This window comes from Mya arenaria, chromosome 2, assembly GCF_026914265.1.
Source record: "Mya arenaria isolate MELC-2E11 chromosome 2, ASM2691426v1".
Lineage (NCBI taxonomy): Eukaryota > Metazoa > Mollusca > Bivalvia > Myida > Myidae > Mya > Mya arenaria.
In genome coordinates, this window is record NC_069123.1 from 58,668,392 (window position 1) to 58,694,445 (window position 26,054).

Consider the following 26,054-nt stretch of genomic DNA (forward strand, 5'->3'; position numbering starts at 1 on the left):
TTTGATTAGAAATAGAACTGGTTTGATCGCCTTTGTGCTGAAACTGAAATGTGAATTTATGGTGTCATAGTTTAAACTTGAAAACACATATCTCCCATGTTGACATTATGTAAATCGTTGAACAAACCTGAACCTTTCGCTTTTCGTGGAGGTGACGTGGACGTACCATTCGTCACGTTTAACGTCCAGCTAGAACGTCAGTGGGCTTATAAGTTATGGTGTCGTTTGACGTTACCCGTCTTTGAATAAAACCGAACGTTGGATGCATGTGGCCATGTTCATCCCAAAATACCCAAGAAATCCGTCTCGTAAGCGCCTATTGTGGAAAACGAATTTGGGAATTTAATGTTAATTATCTGGTTTGAAACCGGTGAAATTTGTTCAATAAAGTAATGAAATTGCTGCGGTGCCATAATTGGCACTTATTTATCTGGTTTGAAACGGACTTGCATGTTTATCGGGAGTTGCTCGTTCTGTGCAGCCTATAGTTGTCTTCGTGCAGTTTCAATAATACACATAATAACCATAAAACATGCAAGGTTTCGAAAATATTAGGTTTTCTAACGATTTACATAATTTACATTTAGTGTCCTAATATTGACCTTAAATTACCCATCTTGGCATGGATGTCTTGGACACAAAGAATCTCACTACGTTTCATAAAGATTGGATAAGAAAATCATTCTCAATTCCATGAACGTTGGGATGAACATGTGGCTACTAGAGTCTAAATTTGCTTTTCGTAATATTTGGCCTACCTTTTGATTGCATATGGCCAATGATCACATTCAACGTAATGTGTGGCCCAGAAGTCGCTAGTAATTTTAATCATTGTAAAAGTTTAGGTTGAGTATAAGGTATAAGCTCAAAAATATCGTATTAATGATCGTCATTATTATTAGACTTTTTATATTTCGAAAATCAAAATTGGAAAGTGTGGTTTATTTAACTATTGTTTTGCGATAAGTCAAAATAGCAAGTTAGCTCCGCTGGGAGCGCACCCACCTTACATACTGACACCCACTTGACATGCTGACACCCACCTTACATACTGACACCCACCTAACATACTGACACCCACCTTACATACTGGCACCCACCTTACATACTGACACCCACCTAACATACTGACACCCACCTAACATACTGACAATCAACTTACATACTGACACCCACCTTACATACTGAAACCCACCTAACATACTGACACCCACTTAACTGAAACCCACCTAACATACTGACACCCACCTAACATACTGACACCCACCTTACATACTGACACCCACCTTACATACTGACACCCACCTTACATACTGACACCCACTTAACTGACACCCACCTTACATACTGACACCCACCTAACTGACACCCACCTTACATACTGACACCCACTTAACTGACACCCACCTAACATACTGACACCCACCTTACATACTGACACCCACTTACATACTGACACCCGCCTAACAAACTGACACCCACCTTACATACTGACACCCACTTAACTGACACCCACCTTACATACTGACACCCACTTAACTGACACCCACCTTACATACTGACACCCACTTAACTGACACCCACCTAACATACTGACACCCACTTAACTGACACCCACCTTACATACTGACACCCACTTAACTGACACCCACCTTACATACTGACACCCACCTAACTGACACCCACCTTACATACTGACACCCACTTAACTGACACCCACCTTACATACTGACACCCACTTAACTGACACCCACCTTACATACTGACACCCACTTAACTGACACCCACCTTACATACTGACACCCACTTAACTGACACCCACCTTACATACTGACACCCACCTAACTGACACCCACCTTACATACTGACACCCACTTAACTGACACCCACCTTACATACTGACACCCACTTAACTGACACCCACCTTACATACTGACACCCACTTAACTGACACCCACCTTACATACTGACACCCACTTAACTGACACCCACCTAACATACTGACACCCACTTAACTGACACCCACCTTACATACTGACACCCACCTTACATACTGACACCCACTTAACTGACACCCACCTTACATACTGACACCCACTTAACTGACACCCACCTAACATACTGACACCCACTTAACTGACACCCACCTAACATACTGACACCCACCTTACATACTGACACCCACTTAACTGACACCCACCTAACATACTGACACCCACCTTACATACTGACACCCACTTAACTGACACCCACCTTACATACTGACACCCACCTTACATACTGACACCCACTTAACTGACACCCACCTTACATACTGACACCCACTTAACTGACACCCACCTAACATACTGACACCCACCTTACATACTGACACCCACTTAACTGACACCCACCTAACATACTGACACCCACCTTACATACTGACACCCACTTAACTGACACCCACCTTACATACTGACACCCACTTAACTGACACCCACCTTACATACTGACACCCACCTAACTGACACCCACCTAACATACTGACACCCACTTAACTGACACCCACCTTACATACTGACACCCACCTTACATACTGACACCCACTTAACTGACACCCACCTTACATACTGACACCCACTTAACTGACACCCACCTAACATACTGACACCCACCTTACATACTGACACCCACCTAACATACTGACACCCACTTAACTGACACCCACCTAACATACTGACACCCACCTTACATACTGACACCCACTTAACTGACACCCACCTAACATACTGACACCCACCTTACATACTGACACCCACTTAACTGACACCCACCTTACATACTGACACCCACTTAACTGACACCCACCTTACATACTGACACCCACTTAACTGACACCCACCTAACATACTGACACCCACTTAACTGACACCCACCTTATATACTGACACCCACTTAACTGACACCCACCTTACATACTGACACCCACTTAACTGACACCCACCTTACATACTGACACCCACCTTACATACTGACACCCACTTAACTGACACCCACCTTACATACTGACACCCACTTAACTGACACCCACCTTACATACTGACACCCACTTAACTGACACCCACCTTACATACTGACACCCACTTAACTGACACCCACCTTACATACTGACACCCACTTAACTGACACCCACCTTACATACTGACACCCACTTAACTGACACCCACCTTACATACTGACACCCACTTAACTGACACCCACCTTACATACTGACACCCACTTAACTGACACCCACCTTACATACTGACACCCGCCTAACAAACTGACACCCACCTTACATACTGACACCCACTGAACTGACACCCACCTTACATACTGACACCCACTTAACTGACACCCACCTAACATACTGACACCCACTTAACTGACACCCACCTAACATACTGACAACCACCTTACATACTGACACCCACTTAACTGACACCCACCTTACATACTGACACCCACCTTACATACTGACACCCACTTAACTGACACCCACCTTACATACTGACACCCACTTAACTGACACCCACCTTACATACTGACACCCACTTAACTGACACCCACCTTACATACTGACACCCACTTAACTGACACCCACCTTACATACTGACACCCACTTAACTGACACCCACCTTACATACTGACACCCACCTTACATACTGACACCCACTTAACTGACACCCACCTTACATACTGACACCCACTTAACTGACACCCACCTAACATACTGACACCCACTTAACTGACACCCACCTAACATACTGACACCCACCTTACATACTGACACCCACTTAACTGACACCCACCTAACATACTGACACCCACCTTACATACTGACACCCACTTAACTGACACCCACCTTACATACTGACACCCACCTTACATACTGACACCCACTTAACTGACACCCACCTTACATACTGACACCCACTTAACTGACACCCACCTAACATACTGACACCCACCTTACATACTGACACCCACTTAACTGACACCCACCTAACATACTGACACCCACCTTACATACTGACACCCACTTAACTGACACCCACCTTACATACTGACACCCACTTAACTGACACCCACCTTACATACTGACACCCACCTAACTGACACCCACCTAACATACTGACACCCACTTAACTGACACCCACCTTACATACTGACACCCACCTTACATACTGACACCCACTTAACTGACACCCACCTTACATACTGACACCCACTTAACTGACACCCACCTAACATACTGACACCCACCTTACATACTGACACCCACCTAACATACTGACACCCACTTAACTGACACCCACCTAACATACTGACACCCACCTTACATACTGACACCCACTTAACTGACACCCACCTTACATACTGACACCCACCGTACATACTGACACCCACTTAACTGACACCCACCTTACATACTGACACCCACTTAACTGACACCCACCTTACATACTGACACCCACTTAACTGACACCCACCTTACATACTGACACCCACTTAACTGACACCCACCTTACATACTGACACCCACTTAACTGACACCCACCTTACATACTGACACCCACTTAACTGACACCCACCTTACATACTGACACCCACTTAACTGACACCCACCTTACATACTGACACCCACTTAACTGACACCCACCTTACATACTGACACCCGCCTAACAAACTGACACCCACCTTACATACTGACACCCACTTAACTGACACCCACCTTACATACTGACACCCACTTAACTGACACCCACCTTACATACTGACACCCGCCTAACAAACTGACACCCACCTTACATACTGACACCCACTTAACTGACACCCACCTTACATACTGACACCCACTTAACTGACACCCACCTTACATACTGACACCCACTTAACTGACACCCACCTTACATACTGACACCCACTTAACTGACACCCACCTTACATACTGACACCCACTTAACTGACACCCACCTTACATACTGACACCCACTTAACTGACACCCACCTAACATACTGACACCCACTTAACTGACACCCACCTAACATACTGACAACCACCTTACATACTGACACCCACTTAACTGACACCCACCTTACATACTGACACCCACCTTACATACTGACACCCACTTAACTGACACCCACCTTACATACTGACACCCACTTAACTGACACCCACCTTACATACTGACACCCACTTAACTGACACCCACCTAACATACTGACACCCACCTTACATACTGACACCCACTTAACTGACACCCACCTAACATACTGACACCCACCTTACATACTGACACCCACTTAACTGACACCCACCTTACATACTGACACCCACTTAACTGACACCCACCTTACATACTGACACCCACCTAACTGACACCCACCTAACATACTGACACCCACTTAACTGACACCCACCTTACATACTGACACCCACCTTACATACTGACACCCACTTAACTGACACCCACCTTACATACTGACACCCACTTAACTGACACCCACCTAACATACTGACACCCACCTTACATACTGACACCCACCTAACATACTGACACCCACTTAACTGACACCCACCTAACATACTGACACCCACCTTACATACTGACACCCACTTAACTGACACCCACCTAACATACTGACACCCACCTTACATACTGACACCCACTTAACTGACACCCACCTTACATACTGACACCCACTTAACTGACACCCACCTAACATACTGACACCCACTTAACTGACACCCACCTTACATACTGACACCCACCTTACATACTGACACCCACTTAACTGACACCCACCTTACATACTGACACCCACTTAACTGACACCCACCTAACATACTGACACCCACTTAACTGACACCCACCTAACATACTGACACCCACCTTACATACTGACACCCACTTAACTGACACCCACCTAACATACTGACACCCACCTTACATACTGACACCCACTTAACTGACACCCACCTTACATACTGACACCCACTTAACTGACACCCACCTTACATACTGACACCCACTTAACTGACACCCACCTAACATACTGACACCCACCTTACATACTGACACCCACTTAACTGACACCCACCTAACATACTGACACCCACCTTACATACTGACACCCACTTAACTGACACCCACCTTACATACTGACACCCACTTAACTGACACCCACCTTACATACTGACACCCACCTAACTGACACCCACCTAACATACTGACACCCACTTAACTGACACCCACCTTACATACTGACACCCACCTTACATACTGACACCCACTTAACTGACACCCACCTTACATACTGACACCCACTTAACTGACACCCACCTAACATACTGACACCCACCTTACATACTGACACCCACCTAACATACTGACACCCACTTAACTGACACCCACCTAACATACTGACACCCACCTTACATACTGACACCCACTTAACTGACACCCACCTTACATACTGACACCCACTTAACTGACACCCACCTTACATACTGACACCCACTTAACTGACACCCACCTTACATACTGACACCCACTTAACTGACACCCACCTTACATACTGACACCCACTTAACTGACACCCACCTTACATACTGACACCCACTTAACTGACACCCACCTTACATACTGACACCCACTTAACTGACACCCACCTTACATACTGACACCCACTTAACTGACACCCACCTTACATACTGACACCCACTTAACTGACACCCACCTAACATACTGACACCCACTTAACTGACACCCACCTAACATACTGACAACCACCTTACATACTGACACCCACTTAACTGACACCCACCTTACATACTGACACCCACTTAACTGACACCCACCTTACATACTGACACCCACTTAACTGACACCCACCTTACATACTGACACCCACTTAACTGACACCCACCTTACATACTGACACCCACTTAACTGACACCCACCTAACATACTGACACCCACCTTACATACTGACACCCACTTAACTGACACCCACCTAACATACTGACACCCACCTTACATACTGAAACCCACCTAACATACTGACAACCACCTTACATACTGAAACCCACCTAACATACTGACACCCACCTTACATACTGAAACCCACCTAACATGCTGACACCCACCTTACATACTGAAACCCACCTAACATACTGACACCCACTTAACTGACACCCACCTAACATGCTGACACCCACCTAACATACTGACACCCACCTTACATACTGACACCCACCTTACATACTGACACCCACCTTACATACTGACACCCACCTTACATACTGACACCCACCTAACATACTGACACCCACCTTACATACTGACACCCACCTTACATACTGACACCCACCTTACATACTGACACCCACCTTACATACTGACTACCACCTTACATACTGACACCCACCTTACATACTGACACCCACCTTACATGCTGAAACCCACCTAACATGCTGACACCCACCTTACATGCTGAAACCCACCTAACATACTGACACCCACTTACATACTGACACCCACCTTACATACTGACACCCACCTTACATACTGACTACCACCTTACATACTGACACCCACCTTACATACTGACACCCACCTTACATGCTGAAACCCACCTAACATGCTGACACCCACTTACATACTGACACCCACCTAACATATTGACACCCACCTTACATACTGACACCCATCTAACATACTGACACCCACCTAACATACTGACACCCACTTACATACTGACACCCACCTTACATACTGACACCCACCTTACATACTGACACCCACCTTACATACTGACACCCACCTAACATACTGACACCCACCTAACATACTGACACCCACCTAACATACTGATATCCACCTTACATACTGACACCCACCTTACATATTGATACCCACCTAACATACTGACATCCACCTTACATACTGACACCCACCTAACATACTGACACCCACCTTACATACTGACACCCACCTAACATACTGACACCCACCTAACATACTGACACCCATCTAACATACTGACACCCACCTAACATACTGACACCCACCTTACATACTGACAACCACCTTACATACTGACACCCACCTTACATACTGACACCCACCTTACATACTGACACCCACCTTACAAACTGACACACACCTAATATACTGACAACCACCTTACATACTGACAACCACCTAACATACTGACACCCACTTTACATACTGACACCCACCTTACATACTGACACCCACCTAACATACTGACACCCACCTAACATACTGACAACCAACTTGCATACTGACATCCACCTTACATACTGACACCCACCTTACATACTGACACCCACCTTACATACTGATACCCACCTTACATACTGAAACCCACCTAACATACTGACACCCACCTTACATACTGACACCCACCTTACATACTGATACCCACCTTACATACTGACACCCACCTTACATACTGACACCCACCTTACATACTGACACCCACCTAACATACTGACACCCACCTTACATACTGACACCCACCTTACATACTGACACCCACCTAACACACTGACACCCTCCTTACATACTGACACCCATCTAACATACTGACATCCACCTTACATACTGACACCCACCTAACAAACTGACACCCACCTAACATATTGACACCCACCTTACATACTGACACCCATCTAACATACTGACACCCACCTAACATACTGACACCCACTTACATACTGACACCCACCTTACATACTGACACCCACCTTACATACTGACACCCACCTTACATACTGACACCCACCTTACATACTGACACCCACCTAACATACTGACACCCACCTAACATACTGACACCCACCTAACATACTGATATCCACCTTACATACTGACACCCACCTTACATATTGACACCCACCTAACATACTGACATCCACCTTACATACTGACACCCACCTAACATACTGACACCCACCTTACATACTGACACCCACCTAACATACTGACACCCACCTAACATACTGACACCCATCTAACATACTGACACCCACCTAACATACTGACAACCACCTTACATACTGACAACCACCTTACATACTGACACCCACCTTACATACTGACACCCACCTTACATACTGACACCCACCTTACAAACTGACACCCACCTAATATACTGACAACCACCTTACATACTGACACCCACCTAACATACTGACACCCACCTTACATACTGACACCCACCTTACATACTGACACCCACCTAACATACTGACACCCACCTAACATACTGACAACCAACTTGCATACTGACATCCACCTTACATACTGACAACCACTTTACATACTGACACCCACCTTACATACTGACACCCACCTTACATACTGATACCCACCTTACATACTGAAACCCACCTAACATTCTGACACCCACCTTACATACTGAAACCCACCTAACATACTGACACCCACCTTACATACTGACACCCACCTTACATACTGACACCCACCTTACATACTGACACCCACCTAACATACTGACACCCACCTTACATACTGAAACCCACCTAACATACTGACACCCACCTAACATACTGACACCCACCTTTCATGCTGACACCCACCTAACATACTCACACCCACCTACCATACTGACACCCACATTACATACTGACACCCACCTAACATACTGACACACACCTTACATACTGACACCCACCTTACATACTGACACCCACCTTACATACTGACATCCACCTAACATACTGACACCCACCTAACATACTGACACCCACCTTACATACTGACACCCACCTAACATATTGACACCCACCTAACATACTGACACCCACCTTACATACTGACACCCACCTAACATACTGACACCCACCTAACATACTGACATCCATCTTACATACTGACACCCACCTAACATACTGACACCCACCTAACATATTGACACCCACCTTACATACTGACACCCATCTAACATACTGACACCCATCTAACATACTGACACCCACCTAACATACTGACACCCACCTAACATATTGACACCCACCTTACATACTGACACCCACCTAACATACTGACACCCACCTAACATACTGACACCCACCTAACATACTGACACCCACCTAACATACTGACACCCACCTTACATACTGACACCCACCTAACAAACTGACACCCACCTAACATACTGACATCCACCTTACATACTGACACCCACCTTACATACTGACACCCACCTAACATCCTGACACCTCCCTAACATACTGACACCCACCTAACATACTTACACCCACCTAACATACTGACAACCACCTTACATACTGACAACCACCTTACATACTGACACCCACCTAACATACTGACACCCACCTAACATACTGACACCCATCTTACATACTGACACCCACCTTACATACTGACACCCACCTAACATACTGACACCCACCTAACATACTGACACCCACCTAACATACTGACACCCACCTAACATACTGACACCCACCTAACATACTGACACCCACCTTACATACTGACACCCACCTAACAAACTGACACCCACCTAACATACTGACACCCACCTTACATACTGACACCCACCTTACATACTGACACCCACCTAACATCCTGACACCTCCCTAACATACTGACACCCACCTAACATACTTACACCCACCTAACATACTGACAACCACCTTACATACTGAGAACCACCTTACATACTGACACCCACCTAACATACTGACACCCACCTAACATACTGACACCCATCTTACATACTGACACCCACCTTACATACTGACACCCACCTAACATACTGACACCCACCTAACATACTGACATCCACCTTACATACTGACACCCACCTTACATACTGACACCCACCTTACATACTGACACCCACCTAACATACTGACACCCACCTAACATACTGACAACCACCTTACATACTGACACCCACCTAACATACTGACACCCACCTTACATACTGACACCCACCTTACATACTGACATCCACCTTACATACTGACACCCACCTAACATACTGACACCCACCTTACATACTGACACCCACCTTACATACTGACACCCACCTAACATACTGACATCCACCTTACATACTAACACCCACCTTACATACTGACACCCACCTAACATTCTGACACCCACCTAACAAATTGCTGGTCGTTGAACTTATCAGTATTTAGTATTTTATAATTCAATTGTCCCAAAACTCGTAGGCTGCGGTTTACAAACCTTAGGAGCCGATTCATCACATTTCAGAAAAAAAGTTTTGGAAGATGTTTTGCTTATTTGAAAAAAAAATAAGATTTTTAATAAATTGGTATATAAACTTCAAAATTCAATGACACTTCATAACATATAAAAGTATGAATTATATAATGTAGGAGCTGAACGTAACCAAACTATGCAATAAGTATGGTCGTTTCATTGTCTTATTACCGCCATTCTTCAAATTAATATAATTTGGCTTTCAATAGAAATATTTAATTAAAAATATGAAAACTGTTTGTAGATAAAGTAATATAGTAATCATTGCATAACTTTCATAGTGACGTTGTGCGCGCTAAATTTATACTATACTTTCATCAAGACCTTGCGTCACACTTAACTCATATTAAACTAAAATCATTACTACTAAGTTTATAATTCTGCCCGTCTACTGTCCGTCCCCATGGGTTCCGATCAATATTTGAAGAGCGTTTAGGCCGATAGTTCTTAATCCTTTTAGTAAGGTTGGTCATGATCAGCGGATAAAGCCTGATGGTTTGAGGTCAATTGACAATGACGTGGTGACCTTAAGATTACTTTCAGCTGAAAATTTTAGAAAATCGGTGTCCGCTCAATATATGCAGAACAGGCCCAGAAACACTTTCTATGTAAGTATGTCATGATGGTGATATGAACTCTTTTGATTTTGAGGTCAAGAGATCAGAAACCAGGGTCGTGGTGACCTTCAGTTTAAACTTTAAAATCAGTTAACATTCAATATCTGAAAAACTCTGGCTCAGGGACCTCCAACTTGGTTGTATGATTGGTCATGAGCAGCAGATGATCGATATTAATTTTGAGGTCAGATGGTCAGGGTTCACGTTAGTGGTGACCTTAGGCTTAAAAATCAGTTTCCGATCAATATCTGCAAAAACGCGTTGTTCCAAGGACCTCAAGTTTTGTAGGCAGGCTGATCATGACCCTATTGCTTTTGAGGTTAGTGGGTCAAAGGCCAAGGTCATTATAACTATTAGCTGAGCATGCGCAGTTTCCTGTCATTAATTGAAAAACGCTTCAAGTCAGGTCTAGATACCTCAGATTTGGTAAAGGTCTCTGACTCATGACCAGCACCGAACTATTTTGACGTCAGGTCGTGGTGACCTTGAGCTGATAATTGTATTCAATAACTGAAGAATGCTTGTATCAATGTACCTTAAGCGTGCTATGCTGGTGAACTACATCTGATTTTACTTCAAGTCATGTTTAAAAAACATTCGCGGCGTCTTTGATGCTTTGCATCCAAATAAGTCTTGTTTTATTTTAGTATGGTGGTTGTTTTTTTGGCCGTCAGTGTCTGCTGCATGCATTCTGCTTTGGTATACTAGTATTATCTATTATGTATGTCAACAAAGACAGGGAAAATAGTGTTACGGAGAATACATGTTACAAGACTTTATGGTTAAAAATGTTTGGGAAACCTCACTTAAGCCGCCGTTAACAATATCTATATATATATGCTGTATTAAAAGTAGAATTCACTTATTTGGTGTTTATCACCGAGATACATGAACATCGTGGAACCTAACCTAGCACAACTAGTACAATTCCTCCAAAATTTTATAAAATATTCATTAAAAAATTATCTTATAAAAAATTCAACAAAGTCCTCTTCAACAGCTAGATTTGTGAGCTGGGATCATGAGGGCCCATATGGCACTGAATCAGTCACATGACATATTATGAAACTCTGGCCACAGGATTTCTGGTGTGTTCATTACATATTAACCTTAATATTTGAAGTAGTATCCTACTTTCACCCAACACAGCCTTAATTCAATATTGACATAGATTTAACAATAATTTCTGATGCTACAATGGAAATGGAACGTTCTATTGAGTTCATAAGGTTCCTTTAGGAGTTGATCTTGTTGATATAGCTTAGTCCCTTCATGACCCTTTTCCAACGTGACCTAGATTTCCTGAAGGAAATCATTTTGAGTTTTATGTTGCCCCTATTGCGCAAACAAGGTTTGACCTAGTGGTTGACGTGGGATGACCAATATTCGAACTCCGACATTGATCTAGATGTGTGACCTCTATTGGCGAAAAAGGTTTTTTTCAAACTGAATTACTTTTTTTTTTTAAACTGACACTACTTATATTCGAAAATGACCTAGAATTCGTGAAGACCATTATTCTTCCCAATTTTAAGACGCATTGGTCTAATGTTGCGGCCTCTTTTGTGTAAACAATATATTTCTAAGTTTTGACAGTGACCTTTTTATAGTGACCTGAGATGACCCATTATCAAACTTGTCACATAGTCCATCAATACAATAGTTCTGACCAATTTAGTCTAAAATTGTGGTATGTAATGGGTAAACAATTTAATTATGGACGGGTACGGACGAAAGCTCACCATTTGCCAGTTAGTCAGGTGAAGTTATGTTATAAGCTGGTCATAGTATTTAAGATATGCAAAACTTTTCTGATTTTCTCAAATGTCTTATGTTACTATGAAAATCATTTAATATTCTTCGAAATCTACAGGCAAAACTGTTTTGTGTACATGCTGTGAACACTTCACAAAGTAGACCCGAAACTTTGCTATTTTATAATTTTGACCTATAAGGGAACAAGTGCCTTGCAAGTATATGGAAAAGCTTATCTAGGTACTTACTTTAACAAGCCTCAGTACTAATGTATGTTCTAATTAAAAACACAGACCTATAAATGCCTTCAAATAACTTTCATTAATCAAGAAGAAAATGAAACAAGACTCAATTTGTTGAAATCAAATTATTACCGAACCCAGCAAATATTTTACCTTGTCCTTTTTGTCTTGAATATGGTCATTAGACCAGCATGACAACAACAGTACCAAGGAAATGCCACAAACGACGCCTTTCATTTAATAGTTTCAGCTCTGACAACATGCATAAACGAGAGCAGTCTTCGGAATGTGTGCTTGTCTATATGCCGCGTTGTGTTAGAAATGAAAACTATAATGCCAGATGTAACATGTGCCTGTCAAAAGCAATAGAAAAACAGTCAAATTAAAAAGTATCCAAGAAACGCTGCAATGTAACAAAACCAGGTTTTCATTGATTGACAGAAGAACTTCGGCCATTGTTGTGAAATCAGTTTCAACTGTGTTTTTTTTGCTATTTTCAGTACAAGTGACCTTGACCCTAGGGGCCCCAAACCCAAGTTATTCAGTAATAACCATTTTTCTATTTTTACCAATTGTGACCTTGACCTTGACAATGACTCTCGGGGCCCAAAACACAATCCCATAAAAGGTCTTTATAAATACTTCATTAATACCAAGTTAGGACACGATACGTCAACCCTAACTAAAATCAATCAGTACCAACGATTTTTCTATTTAAAGTAACAGTGACATTGACCTTGATCCTAGGGGCCCCAAACGCAATCCCATTAAATTTCTCCATAAACTCTTCCTATATACCAAGTTTAGTTACAATATGTCAAACTAAAATTATTTGATAGCATAGGTGAGTTTGAAGCCGACCTCCCTCTGGCCCGCCCGAACAACGATGCGCGTTATTCTTATAACTAGATTTCACTCTGTGAAAACCTGGTTAAAGATATTACAGATATAAAAATGTGCCTGTCAAAAATAATAAAAAAGTCAAACAGTAAATATAAAAAGTCAATCAAGGACCATATTTAGTATTTAGGGTTAAGCAAAAAAATAAATGGTTTGGTTAGGGTTACATCCTTTTCAAAAACAAGTAGGGTAGGTAGGCTTTTTTAACATTTTTTTATTTGGCTATATGTTAGAATGTTATTGTCATCATTGGAGAATTGTGGTAAAGTAATATTCTGTACAAAAAATTAAAACCACATGTTTAAACACACATTTAAACAAGAGACTCTTGTTTAAATGTGTGTTTAGATATTTGTCAAACATTATGCCCCTCCCCTCACTGAGCTCCATGTTGTCAGGATTATTTGGACAATGAATATAATATGCATGGTTTTCCAAGTTTTAGGACCATGGTGCAGGCAGAGTCAAGTTATCACACAGACAAGCTTTTTGCGTTCAAGATCACTGTGACATGACCTTTGACCCGATGACCCTTTAAATTAAAAGGGGTCATCTACAGGTCAGGCGCAACCCCCTAGTCATGTTTGATGATCATAGGTCCAGGCTTTGTTGAGATATCACTGGGAGAAGCTATATTAACTTTTTCGTGTTTGAGGTCACTGTGACCTTGACCTTTGAACCAATGAAACCCAAATCAAGAGGGGTCATCTACTGGTCAGGCCCAACCTTTATGTCAAGTTTGATAACCATAGGTCCAGGAATTGTCGAGTTTGCCTTCAAGGTCACTGTGACGTTGACCTTTGACCTGATGACCCCCAAAATAAATACGGGTTGTCAACTGGTCGCGCCCAACCTACAAGTCAAGTTTGAGGGCTATGGGTGCAGGCAATGTCACACAGACAAGCTTTTGCATTCGAGGTCACTGTGACCTTGACCTTTGACCCCTTAAATTAAAAGGGGTCGTCTACAGGTCAGGCCCGACCCCTAGTCAAGTTTGATGATCATTGGTCCAGGCTGTGTCTAGTTATCACTGATAGAAGCTTTGTTAACTTTTTCACACTGATAGAAGCTTTGTTAACTTTTTCGTGTTAAAAGTCACTGTGACCTTGACCTTTGACCCGATGAATAAAATAAAGAGGGGTCATCTACTGGTCAGGCCCAACCTTCATGTCAAGTTTGAAGACCATACGTCCAGGAATTGTTGAGTTATCACTCAGACAAGCTTTGGTCTACCAACGGACCGACCCACATGTGCAAAGCAATATACCCCTCTTCTTAGAAGGGGGGCATAATAATAATAGTCACAATTTGTTTGAAGTATTAAGTCAACTGAATGAAGGGTATAGAATTAATTATTATCAAAGGATGTTTGTCAAACATGCCCGCCCCGAGCGCCATGTTGTCAGGAATATATGGACAATTGGACGAAATATGCATGGACTGAAACGACAGCTGATTTGTCATTGACATTGGATGCCTTTGAGGCAGTCTTAGGATCATGACCATTCAAAGTGTGAGGATAGTAGGTAGTGTTTAAGCATGTTCAGATGATGACTGATATTTGCAGATAAACATGTATTCTCTAAGCAGCGGGGAATAAGTAAATATGACATAAATTTTAATATATGAGTTGTGACTGACCATGACCTTTGCCTCTATGAACTCAAAATCCATAAGGGTCATCTTCCTGTCATTCACAACCTAACTGTCAAGTTTGGTCAGGACCAGCCTCCATGTCAAATTTGATGACCATAAGTCTAGCCATTGTCGAGTTATCACTTCGACAAGCTTTGTCAACCTTTAACCGTTTAAGGTCACTGTAACCTTGACCTTTAACCTGATGGCCCCTTAATCAATAGGGGTTATTAACTGGTCATGCCCAACCTTCATGCCAAGTTTGATGACCATAGGTGCAGGAATTTGGGAGTAATCACTCGGACAAGCTTACCAACTGACCTACCGGCAAAGGGGAGCATAAAATTCACAACTTGCCCTGAAACTTTAATGTGACACAATGTGCATTAATATTTTAACACATCGGTAAGTTCCTATATCAATCAGGGGCCAACATTTTTGTTAAGGATAATATGGAGTTATGTAACCTCGTTGTGTGATTGTCCTGAACAGCTGTGTGAAGAATTTTTAACTGAATTAAATGAAGGGAATTGGAGTTATAAGTGAAAATGCCAACTTGCTCTTAAACTTAAAACATAGGCCAATGGGAATAGTAAAGCCTCCTTATTTAAGATAACAAGAGCTGTTACAGAGACAGCACGCTCGCTTTTCAGTGTAAGGATTGAAAAGTTTTGGCGAAACATGCATGAATCACTGTTAGATAAGATTTCAATGCAATACATGGTGTGCTGAGATATTCACATAAATGTGGTTCCATGCAAAAGTTTAACGAGAATTTCTAAGTCTAATAATAAAGGGCCATTATTTGCAAAATACAGTTATCTATCTTGGTTATTCAATTAAGTTGGGTGGTTGAATACCATTGTATAACGTCTCAATACAATACATCAAATAGTTGCTGAGATATTATCCTATGTGTGCTAACATGCAAGACCTTAACCAGAATTTCTAAATCGCATAATAAGGGGCAAAAATTATATATTATGAAAGATAAGAGTTATCTTACTTGATTAAATATGAAGGTTAAATACATGGGAGCCTGTGTGTAAAGTTTCAATGCAATACATGATGTATTCGCTGAGGTATTGACTTAAAAGTGGTTACATGTAAAACCTTAACCAGAATTCATGTCGAATAAAAAAGGGGCCATTATTTTAATTTAATGCAAACTGGAGTTATCTTACTTGGTTAATTTAGTAGATTGGATGGTTGAGTACCATTGTATAAAGTCTCAATGCAATACATCAAGTAGTTGCTGAGATAATTACCTATGTGTGCTTTCATGCAAAACCTTAACCAGAATTTATAAGTGAAATAATAAAGGCCAATTATTTGCATTATATTCAAAAAAGTGTTATCTTACTTCATTAATTTAGTAGGTTAGATAGTTGGGAATACAAATCTAACGTTTTAATGCAATACATGATAGATTTGCTGAGATATTGACTTAAATGTGGTTACATGCAAAACCTTAACCAGAATTTCTAAGTCGAATAATAAAGGGCAAGTATTTTGCATTAAATGCAAACTAGAGATATCTAACTTGGTTAATTAAGTAGGTTGGATGGTTGAGTACTATTGTATAAAGTCTCAATGCAATTCCTCAAGTAGTTGCTGAGATATTAACCTATGCGTGCTTGCACGCAAAACCTTAACCAGAATTTCTAAGTCGAATCATAAAGGCCTATTATTTGCATTATATTCAAATAATTGTTATCTAACTTCATTAATTTAGTATGAAAGGTAGTTGGGAATACATATCCAAAGTTTCAATGCAATAACTGATGTATTTACTGAGATAATGACTTAAAGGTGCTTACATGCAAAACTTTAACCAAGGTGTAACGCCGACGCCAGTGTGAGTAGTATAGCTCTCCTTATTCTTCGAATAAGCTAAAAATAAGAAGAATTCTTTTAATCTTTTAATTAAACATTCTTTCTGAAAATTTGCGAAATTTATTTATAATTTGTTTCTGTTTCTGATCTCACAAAATGTCACTTGTTAAAATGACTATTTGTAAATGCATTAAATTTAATAAACTATAATGAAAATATGTTCACAACTTGTATTGTAGAACTAGTTTAAATTAAACTGTATTTTTTGTTTTGTGTTTTTTGACATATTATTGAAAAAATGAGCCAGAAGCCTAATAAAAGATCTTAAAGATATTCAATAATCTTAAATATATCTGTATAAATGACACAAATGTAAAAAGTTGATTATTTGTTGATTTCCTCACAATTAAGTTCAGTTTTAATACTAGTTAACATTTACTTTGCACAAATTTGCAGAAAAATGACACTAAAAGAATTTCAAATTATGACCTAAAAGCATTATAGGTCAGTGTGTGTATATCACATGATAATTTACATCATAAGTGCTCAGTCGGAAGGCCATATTTTTCTCTGAATGTAGACTTCAAATATAGATAATGAAAACTAGCACAGTCTACGCCGCTTAAAGAGCTCCGCATTCTGTCATTTACCAGAGTTTGATTGAGAGTTTATTTTTTTAAAACAATTCAACAAAGCTTTTCACAAAACTGCCACCAGATAGAGCACTGTCAAAACATTATTTTGGAAACAGGTTTGTCGAAGTGTTTGAGAAAACTAATCACCTTATCAAACTGCGGTAAGAAAACGACTACGGGGCACTTTAAGCCGCATAGAAATGGTGAAGAAAAACATAAGTTATCTTTGTTTTAAGACATCATTCGAAGCAAACTATTGCATACCATGGTATACACACCCTGTAGGTCGATGATTTTTTTTAGATTTTTTTTTTATAATTTTAATGCATTATCATGTTAAACCCATTTGCATTATAATATAAGATAATAACCCCCCAAAACACATGATAAAACCCCTAAAAATCACACATTAGGTTCATTGCTTTTTATCTGTGCCTAAATCATATGCTATTTTTCATCATTAAAAAGTCAAATAAGATAAATGGAAGAAGAAATGACATTATAATGATTTATAAAATAAATGTTAAACCAATGACATATGATGCTTGTAACGTAAAGACCCTTTTTACACAATCATGCCAGTTAATTGAAGCACTTAAACAGAACAAGAAACCTCTTATTTTCATCTACGATAGTCTATATGTGTAGGCCAGCTGCATGTATAAAAAGATGGTGAAATTATATTTGTTTCGGCATGTCACTGTCAACCTTGTTAAAAAAACACATAAGATTCAGTATCACATTTACCACTATCCCAATGAAACATATCACTGGAAACTTATGCATGTTATGCAAGACTCTGATTAAACAGAAGTTTCTGTCCATTTCACTGACAGTAGTATTTCAATGATGGCTTCACTTTAATCTGATCTGAATAGTCACATCGATGGTTTGGGGTATCATTAAACTGATACACTTCACTAGTTTCAGCGTGATAGTTCATTTCAAGTTGTGTTTCCCATCAGCGCCTGACACTGCAGCTGTACTTGGGCAATGTCATGCTGGGCTTCCTGTATTTTCAGCAGTAAGTCCTCACCCTGCTTCACTATGGCTTCCAGTCTGTCGGCCGATTCCTGATTCTCAACTTCCAGCGCATGCAAACTTTTCAATTGAAGGTCTTGTGATGACTCAATGCTTGGCAATGAATCAATTAACACATCAATATCTTTCGCAGTTCTGGCAATAAGTTTGGAAAACATTGCTGCATAGTCCTCAGAAGGGGGAGATACTGGAGATTTCCTTCCTTGTTTATCGAATGTTTGAAATGGAGACGGCGGGGCGAACTGTTGAAGAATACCGGTACTGTTACAGAAATGTTCGCCCATATGATTTACAGCATCTTGTAACTGCGTAAGCCTGTCAGCCATTGTATCGGTTTTAATTCTTTTAACGCAATATGAAGGCGACTAAAGACAAAATTCTGTCAATAATAATCTTAATAATTTAATGATCATCAGTATCATAAGGCGCTTGTAAAGCGCTTACTCTGTTCTTAACCAGAAAGAAAATTAAATGCAAGAAAGAAAAGGTTACATTGCACTATTTCAGATGCAACATTCAATGCGTATATTTTTCATGCACATAGATTGCACTTTGTGTAAAGCGTAAGGCCCCCCCAAAAATACCTGTGTTTCCGGTAACATGGCGAGAAAAAAATGGGGTCGGTCGGTCGGGATTTTTTTTTTACAGTTTCGATTGCATGCAAAATTCTGTTGCATCAAATCAATTATATTATATCTAAGCTTTCCATAAACAAAAAGTCAGAAAAAACAGCTTTGTTTAACGTCTGAAATCATTTCCTTACCTTCGACTACCAAATTTTCCCGCCAATTTTGCCCATGAAATTTGGTGTTTTTTAGTATACAATACTCCGTTATAAGACGCGATCGGTTTTTAGACCAAATCCAGCACTTCAATTTCTACAAATCTATGATGATGTTCTAGCGAATCAGTCATTTATCAACTAAATTTGTTAATTTGCTTGAAGAAAATCGCCGATTTTCTTGTCAACTGTGAGCTCTTTTATGTGGTGGTCGGTTAATAACAGAACAAGTAAACGCGAATATGGATTTATTTTACGTATCTTATTTTATTATTTATAAAATAACATTATTCTCGTAACAAGCAAAGTTTCATTCATATTCGTAGTGAATTCAAACATTTCGGTCAATGTTTTAAGATTCCCAGACGACGATTATAGATTATTATATAAATCCTGGCAATCAAGTGGTATCATACGGTATCCGACCGACCGATTTAAGTACAAACCATAGCCACGCGTGTTTGATCTTATTACCGCTCGTGCTCTGACGTCACAAATTGTACCGTTTGATCTGCAGCCGACACATTCCTATAAATGTGTTGTTAAAACTTTCGCAGGTTATTGTTTGGATTTCAGTTAATGGGACTTAAATTAGGCGAAATAAATAAACATTGATAATTGCGGATAAATTAATGTGAACCTCGCAGTTAAGCCAAAAGTAAGTTTTATTTTGGACATGGATAAATAACACCGCGAACTTTATCCTAAATATTTTCATTATGAAGACAGCAAAATGTGTCTCCTGTGATCAACCACGTGTTTGGACCATAAACATGCGTCTGTCAATTTGAGAAATCGGACAGGGATCGCCGAACTCCGCCATTTTGTTTCCCTGTTGACAAAGCGTCTCGGTAATACATAATTAGGAATGAAAGTTAATTCTCCGGAAACAAAGACAGACAAACAACGAAATTAACGACGATATATTTAATTTTTTTTTTTTAAATAGGGATTGAAAAGTCTAAGGGTTGAAAAGTCTTCGTTTTCAGAAGGGGTTGAAAAGTCTTGGGGTTGAAAAGTCCTGCTCCCGTATCTTTGACCTGGGCTGGTGGTTACAACATGCATGCTATGGGCGATACCATCACAAGCTGCTCTACACTTTCGTGAAGCGTGATCAAAATTCATTTGAAAGAGACCATGTTACAGCCGAGACACGAATTACCTTCTTGATACCTTTATTGGCCGCTAATGGCGATCTTGATCTTTAAGATGAGAACACAAATTTTATGATTGACACACCCTTCAAGGCTGCGCGTGACATACATGTACCTATCTAGACTGTTCTACATTGCTGTAGTCTGATCTCTGATTATAAGTTAACGAGTTACAGCTGTTAATAGTATTAAATCCCTATCAATTGGCTTGATCTTGACATTTGAGAGCATAAATGGTATGCGCGACACACCCGCTGCTCTCGAATAACATTACGTTTTCAATGAATTTGGATTTAAATTGACTACCTAACATGTGAAACACGGTGTTAAGGGATGGACGAACGGTGCGAGTACTATCTCTCTGTGCATAGGTATTAGTATTGACACGCTTTGTACTTCCAAAAATCATTAGATGCACCTATGAAGGCACCTACTCACATGTACCTACTTATTTGATATAAAGATAATCGTTTTTAAGGTGAAACTTTTTAAAACTTTATAATCAAAAGCTTTCATTTAGTCTAAAGACACTACATGTGGGCTTGAACTTGTTCAGGTGCATTTAATGAACATCGTTCGATAGAAGGCATTTTACTAAAAAATATCACAATAAGCATTACACTCAAGGCCTACTTTGAAAAACTAACGGATAAACTGGGAGAAAGAGTTTATGTTTTAAACAGGCATTGCTGTAGGGTTTGATATATTGTACAGAGTCCCAGCAGTGCTAAATGACAGCAAAGAAGGTGCCTTGGTTTGGCTCAGTGTCTGCTGCTACGGCATTTTTCATAATTAAATGTAACATTGTAGTCGTTTCACGAATTCAGAGGTCGATCTTATTAGTTTTCATTGTATTATTTATTTTTATTTATTTGCTCTCTTAATTTTAATCGAGGGTGTGCCTCAGTGAGGCTACGGCGCTGAACTGGGAGTAGGATTACATGTATTATTGGTCCCAGATTTCAATATGTACTTTATTACAGAAGTTGATTCTGAATACCATAAGCAGAACTCTGAACATGGTCATCATGATTATGGTCACAGAAAGAGATACAAGTTCATCTTTGAAGAATGGATGTATCATTAAACCATTGGATTTTACATACAACACTGACATTTATCATTCACAAAGTTGAAACAGAATGTGACTCAAGCAGATGTTACTTTATTTCCTTTTATCTTGTGTACTTTACGTACATCCAAATAAATCAGAGGACAGCAGACCTCCAAATGAATCAAAGGACAGCAGAGGACATGCCAGCTGCAAACAGAGCGCAGGTTTTGTCTGTGAGCTTGTACTGCCAGGACTTAGTCACGGCCTTCTCCCGCAGGTAACCCTGAGGCCAGTGAGCCAGCAACTACAAATGAAAGCAAACATGTACATAGATTAGAATCAGTAATATAGGAAGATGCAAGGTAATGATTCACATTAAGCTTATTTAGTACATGTATATTCATTTTCATTAATTTGATATAAAACCCCCAGAATTTTGACCCGAAAACAGTGTCTATGCATTTTTATCTGTATCCATCTATTTTTTGCAGTTTGACCAATTATTGTTGTTCGCCTTTATATGCACCTTTATACCATTGCAATCTGTGTGTTGTAAGAGGTTATTAAATCTGAAATGTTATTGAAATGTGAAATTGATGTAATAAATGTAATAAAGATGTTCATTTTTATTTTCTATATTATTGTAGTGTTTGATTACTTGACACACGACCAAAATCAGGGCATTGCAGACAGAACATGGGTGCTGCCCCTGAACCCTCCATTACTTAGCCCATAATGCAAATAATTGTACATGGACAGACATTTTTATTTTTTTATATGGTAGATCCTTCACATACAAATTATTTTGTCACCATTTAGGGCCATTCATACTGATCAGAATTTAAGGTTCAGCATATAAATTGTCTATAACAGATCATAAATACAAGCCATACTACCATTATATGTTACTTCATATAAGATCCATGCATGATATAATAAGTCAATATCCAACAAACAATAAAGAGTTTATTTTTTTTTTTCATTCCTTACTGTCAAAACATTAGGGTATATACTTTATACATAAAGTATACATGCACCTGCAGTTCACGTATGAAAAAGTGTTCTTTATGTCATTAGAAGCTTTGTTTACCTGAATTTGATGAATGAGGTAAAGCCTTTTTTAATGCATTAAATGCTTTTTTTTCAACATACTTTTGCAGTTGCAAGGTAAAATTTGAATATAACCTTTTATAATATTTTTCAAACATCAGATACAGTGCTTTTCTAAACATAATTTTTATATTTTTCACCAACCCATTTAGATCTTTAGGGATTAGAAGAATCAAGTTTTGAATATCTAATATTTTAGGCTAGCTTGGTCTGCTGCCGAAAAAGTGGTGAAACTTTTGAAATACCAAGGCTAGGGGGAACCCTCTAATTCAGAATCTGATGTACTTAGGAACCGAAAAAAACAAGTATGCATTTCATATCAACATGCTTCCAATCACAACAGTCCTTTAGACATGATGGAACTCTGTTAGTATGTACAGTACCTGGCCATGGACATCTTTGCAGTATCCAGTTTCAAGACCTTTAACTTCCAGAAATAAATCTGCTGAATGGTGGATGTATTTTGATAAAGTACTTCCCTCCTCATCAATCTTGTCTGAGTAGCATCCAACAACAAAGTTGCCTCTTATATCATTTTCAATATGGGCTTTTAAATATTGAATAAGTTTGGTTACTTCTGTTGGTGTCATCCCAACATCAAGCAAAGGTGTTATATTGTCTATTATCAATGTCATTGCTCCAGGTTCCTGCATCTTCTCTGTAATACTTGACATGTGAAATATAATTTCTTTCATGAGTGCCATACTATCAATGTGCCCAACATCATTAACACAGTTTGTCCATGAATATGCTGCATTTCCGATCCCATTATTAACACACTGAGAGAGATTTCGAAGACCATCAACATAGCCAAACCTATTTTGTTCTTTAAATTTCAATAAATTGCACCCGATCTTAGCTCCAACCCCGTTGAAATGGTTCAAAGCTTGTTTGAAACTGATCAAAACAACTGTAACACCATTCTTGAGATAAAGAGAAATGAAGTGATGTATCAAAAATGAGCAATCAGCCCCATTTTCACCAATTCCTATCAGACATGGATTCCTTAAGAAGTCAGTGTTAATATTCAGAGCGTTATTTATGTCTGTAAACATCGCTCACATTGATTCTTTTGTAATAAATCAGAAATAAAACACAATAATGTGATCGTTGTTTGTTGAGAGCTTTCCCCGAGCGTTTGAGTACACAGATTTCTTGATCAAGCCATAACGTACACAGCCGGGTCCGGTGCATCCCGTTATTTTAATGTTTGTCAGAAATAGTACTGTGATGCATTTTATTTTTATTGAAAATAAATAGGGAATAAGAAAGTTAATAAATAAATAACTTTGATCTTCTCTTGGTACATGCATGGAGGGAAAAGTATCTATGCCGCAATTAGTTTTCTTTTTTTTAAAGTATAAATCTATGAAACTGTAAAATTTTAAAAGTTTTTGAAAATTAATTTCGACACGGACCTATACATGTAAACCAGTTTTCAATCCATAGGTCCGTGGTTTCGATTACTTTATGATAGCTGCTATTTTTACTTCTACAAATGCTATTGGTTCTGCTACTGCTACTACTACTGCTACTGTTACTGTTACTCTAACTGTTACTGCTACTGCTAATCTGCTACTGCTTCTCTGCTACTGCTTCTATTGTTGCTGCTGTTGCTGCTACTGATTCTGCTACTGCAACTGGTTGAGGTGGTATTAGTGGTAGTGTTTACCACTCCAACTACTACTACTACTACTACTACTACTACTACTACTACTACTACTACTGCTACTGCTACTGCTACTGCTGCTGCTGCTGCCGCCGCCGCCGCCACCGCTACCGCCACCGCCACCACCACCACCACTACCACTACCGCCACCACCACTTCCACTGCCGCTTGCGTTACGATGGACCGGTTTAAGAAATAGCCTTATTATTGACACCGAACACTGAATCGTGACTCATTTGTAGTAACAGGATGCTTCAAAATAATTCCGTATACCAGTTTTTTATGCCCC

The 26,054-nt window shown here is 40.0% G+C and overlaps 2 protein-coding genes across 2 annotated transcripts; both read right to left on the reverse strand.

The window, feature by feature from the left end:
- Positions 1 to 18,438: 18,438 nt before the first annotated feature.
- LOC128217178 (mediator of RNA polymerase II transcription subunit 21-like) lies at positions 18,439 to 20,427 on the reverse strand. The gene has a single exon (XM_052924124.1). The coding sequence runs from the start codon at positions 20,321 to 20,323 to the stop codon at positions 19,901 to 19,903; it is 423 nt and encodes a 140-aa protein (XP_052780084.1). The 5' UTR covers positions 20,324 to 20,427; the 3' UTR covers positions 18,439 to 19,900.
- A 149-nt stretch (positions 20,428 to 20,576) lies between these two features.
- LOC128218412 (elongator complex protein 6-like) lies at positions 20,577 to 25,222 on the reverse strand. The gene is made up of 2 exons (XM_052926080.1): positions 24,480 to 25,222; positions 20,577 to 23,290 (listed from the first exon to the last, which is right to left on the reverse strand). Exons 1-2 carry the CDS (start codon positions 25,149 to 25,151, stop codon positions 23,168 to 23,170), a joined length of 795 nt encoding a protein of 264 aa, XP_052782040.1. The 5' UTR covers positions 25,152 to 25,222; the 3' UTR covers positions 20,577 to 23,167.
- Positions 25,223 to 26,054: the final 832 nt, after the last annotated feature.

What these genes read in the sequence shown, in the direction of transcription:
- LOC128218412 (XM_052926080.1), bottom strand. Translation starts at nt 25,151, where the DNA reads ATGTTTACAGACATAAATAACGCTCTGAATATTAACACTGACTTCTTA. An exon ending in GCAAAGATGTCCATGGCCAG is followed by an intron (nt 23,291 to 24,479) that starts GTACTGTACATA and finishes TTTCATTTGTAG; the next exon opens with TTGCTGGCTCACTGGCCTCA.
- LOC128217178 (XM_052924124.1), bottom strand. Translation starts at nt 20,323, where the DNA reads ATGGCTGACAGGCTTACGCAGTTACAAGATGCTGTAAATCATATGGGC.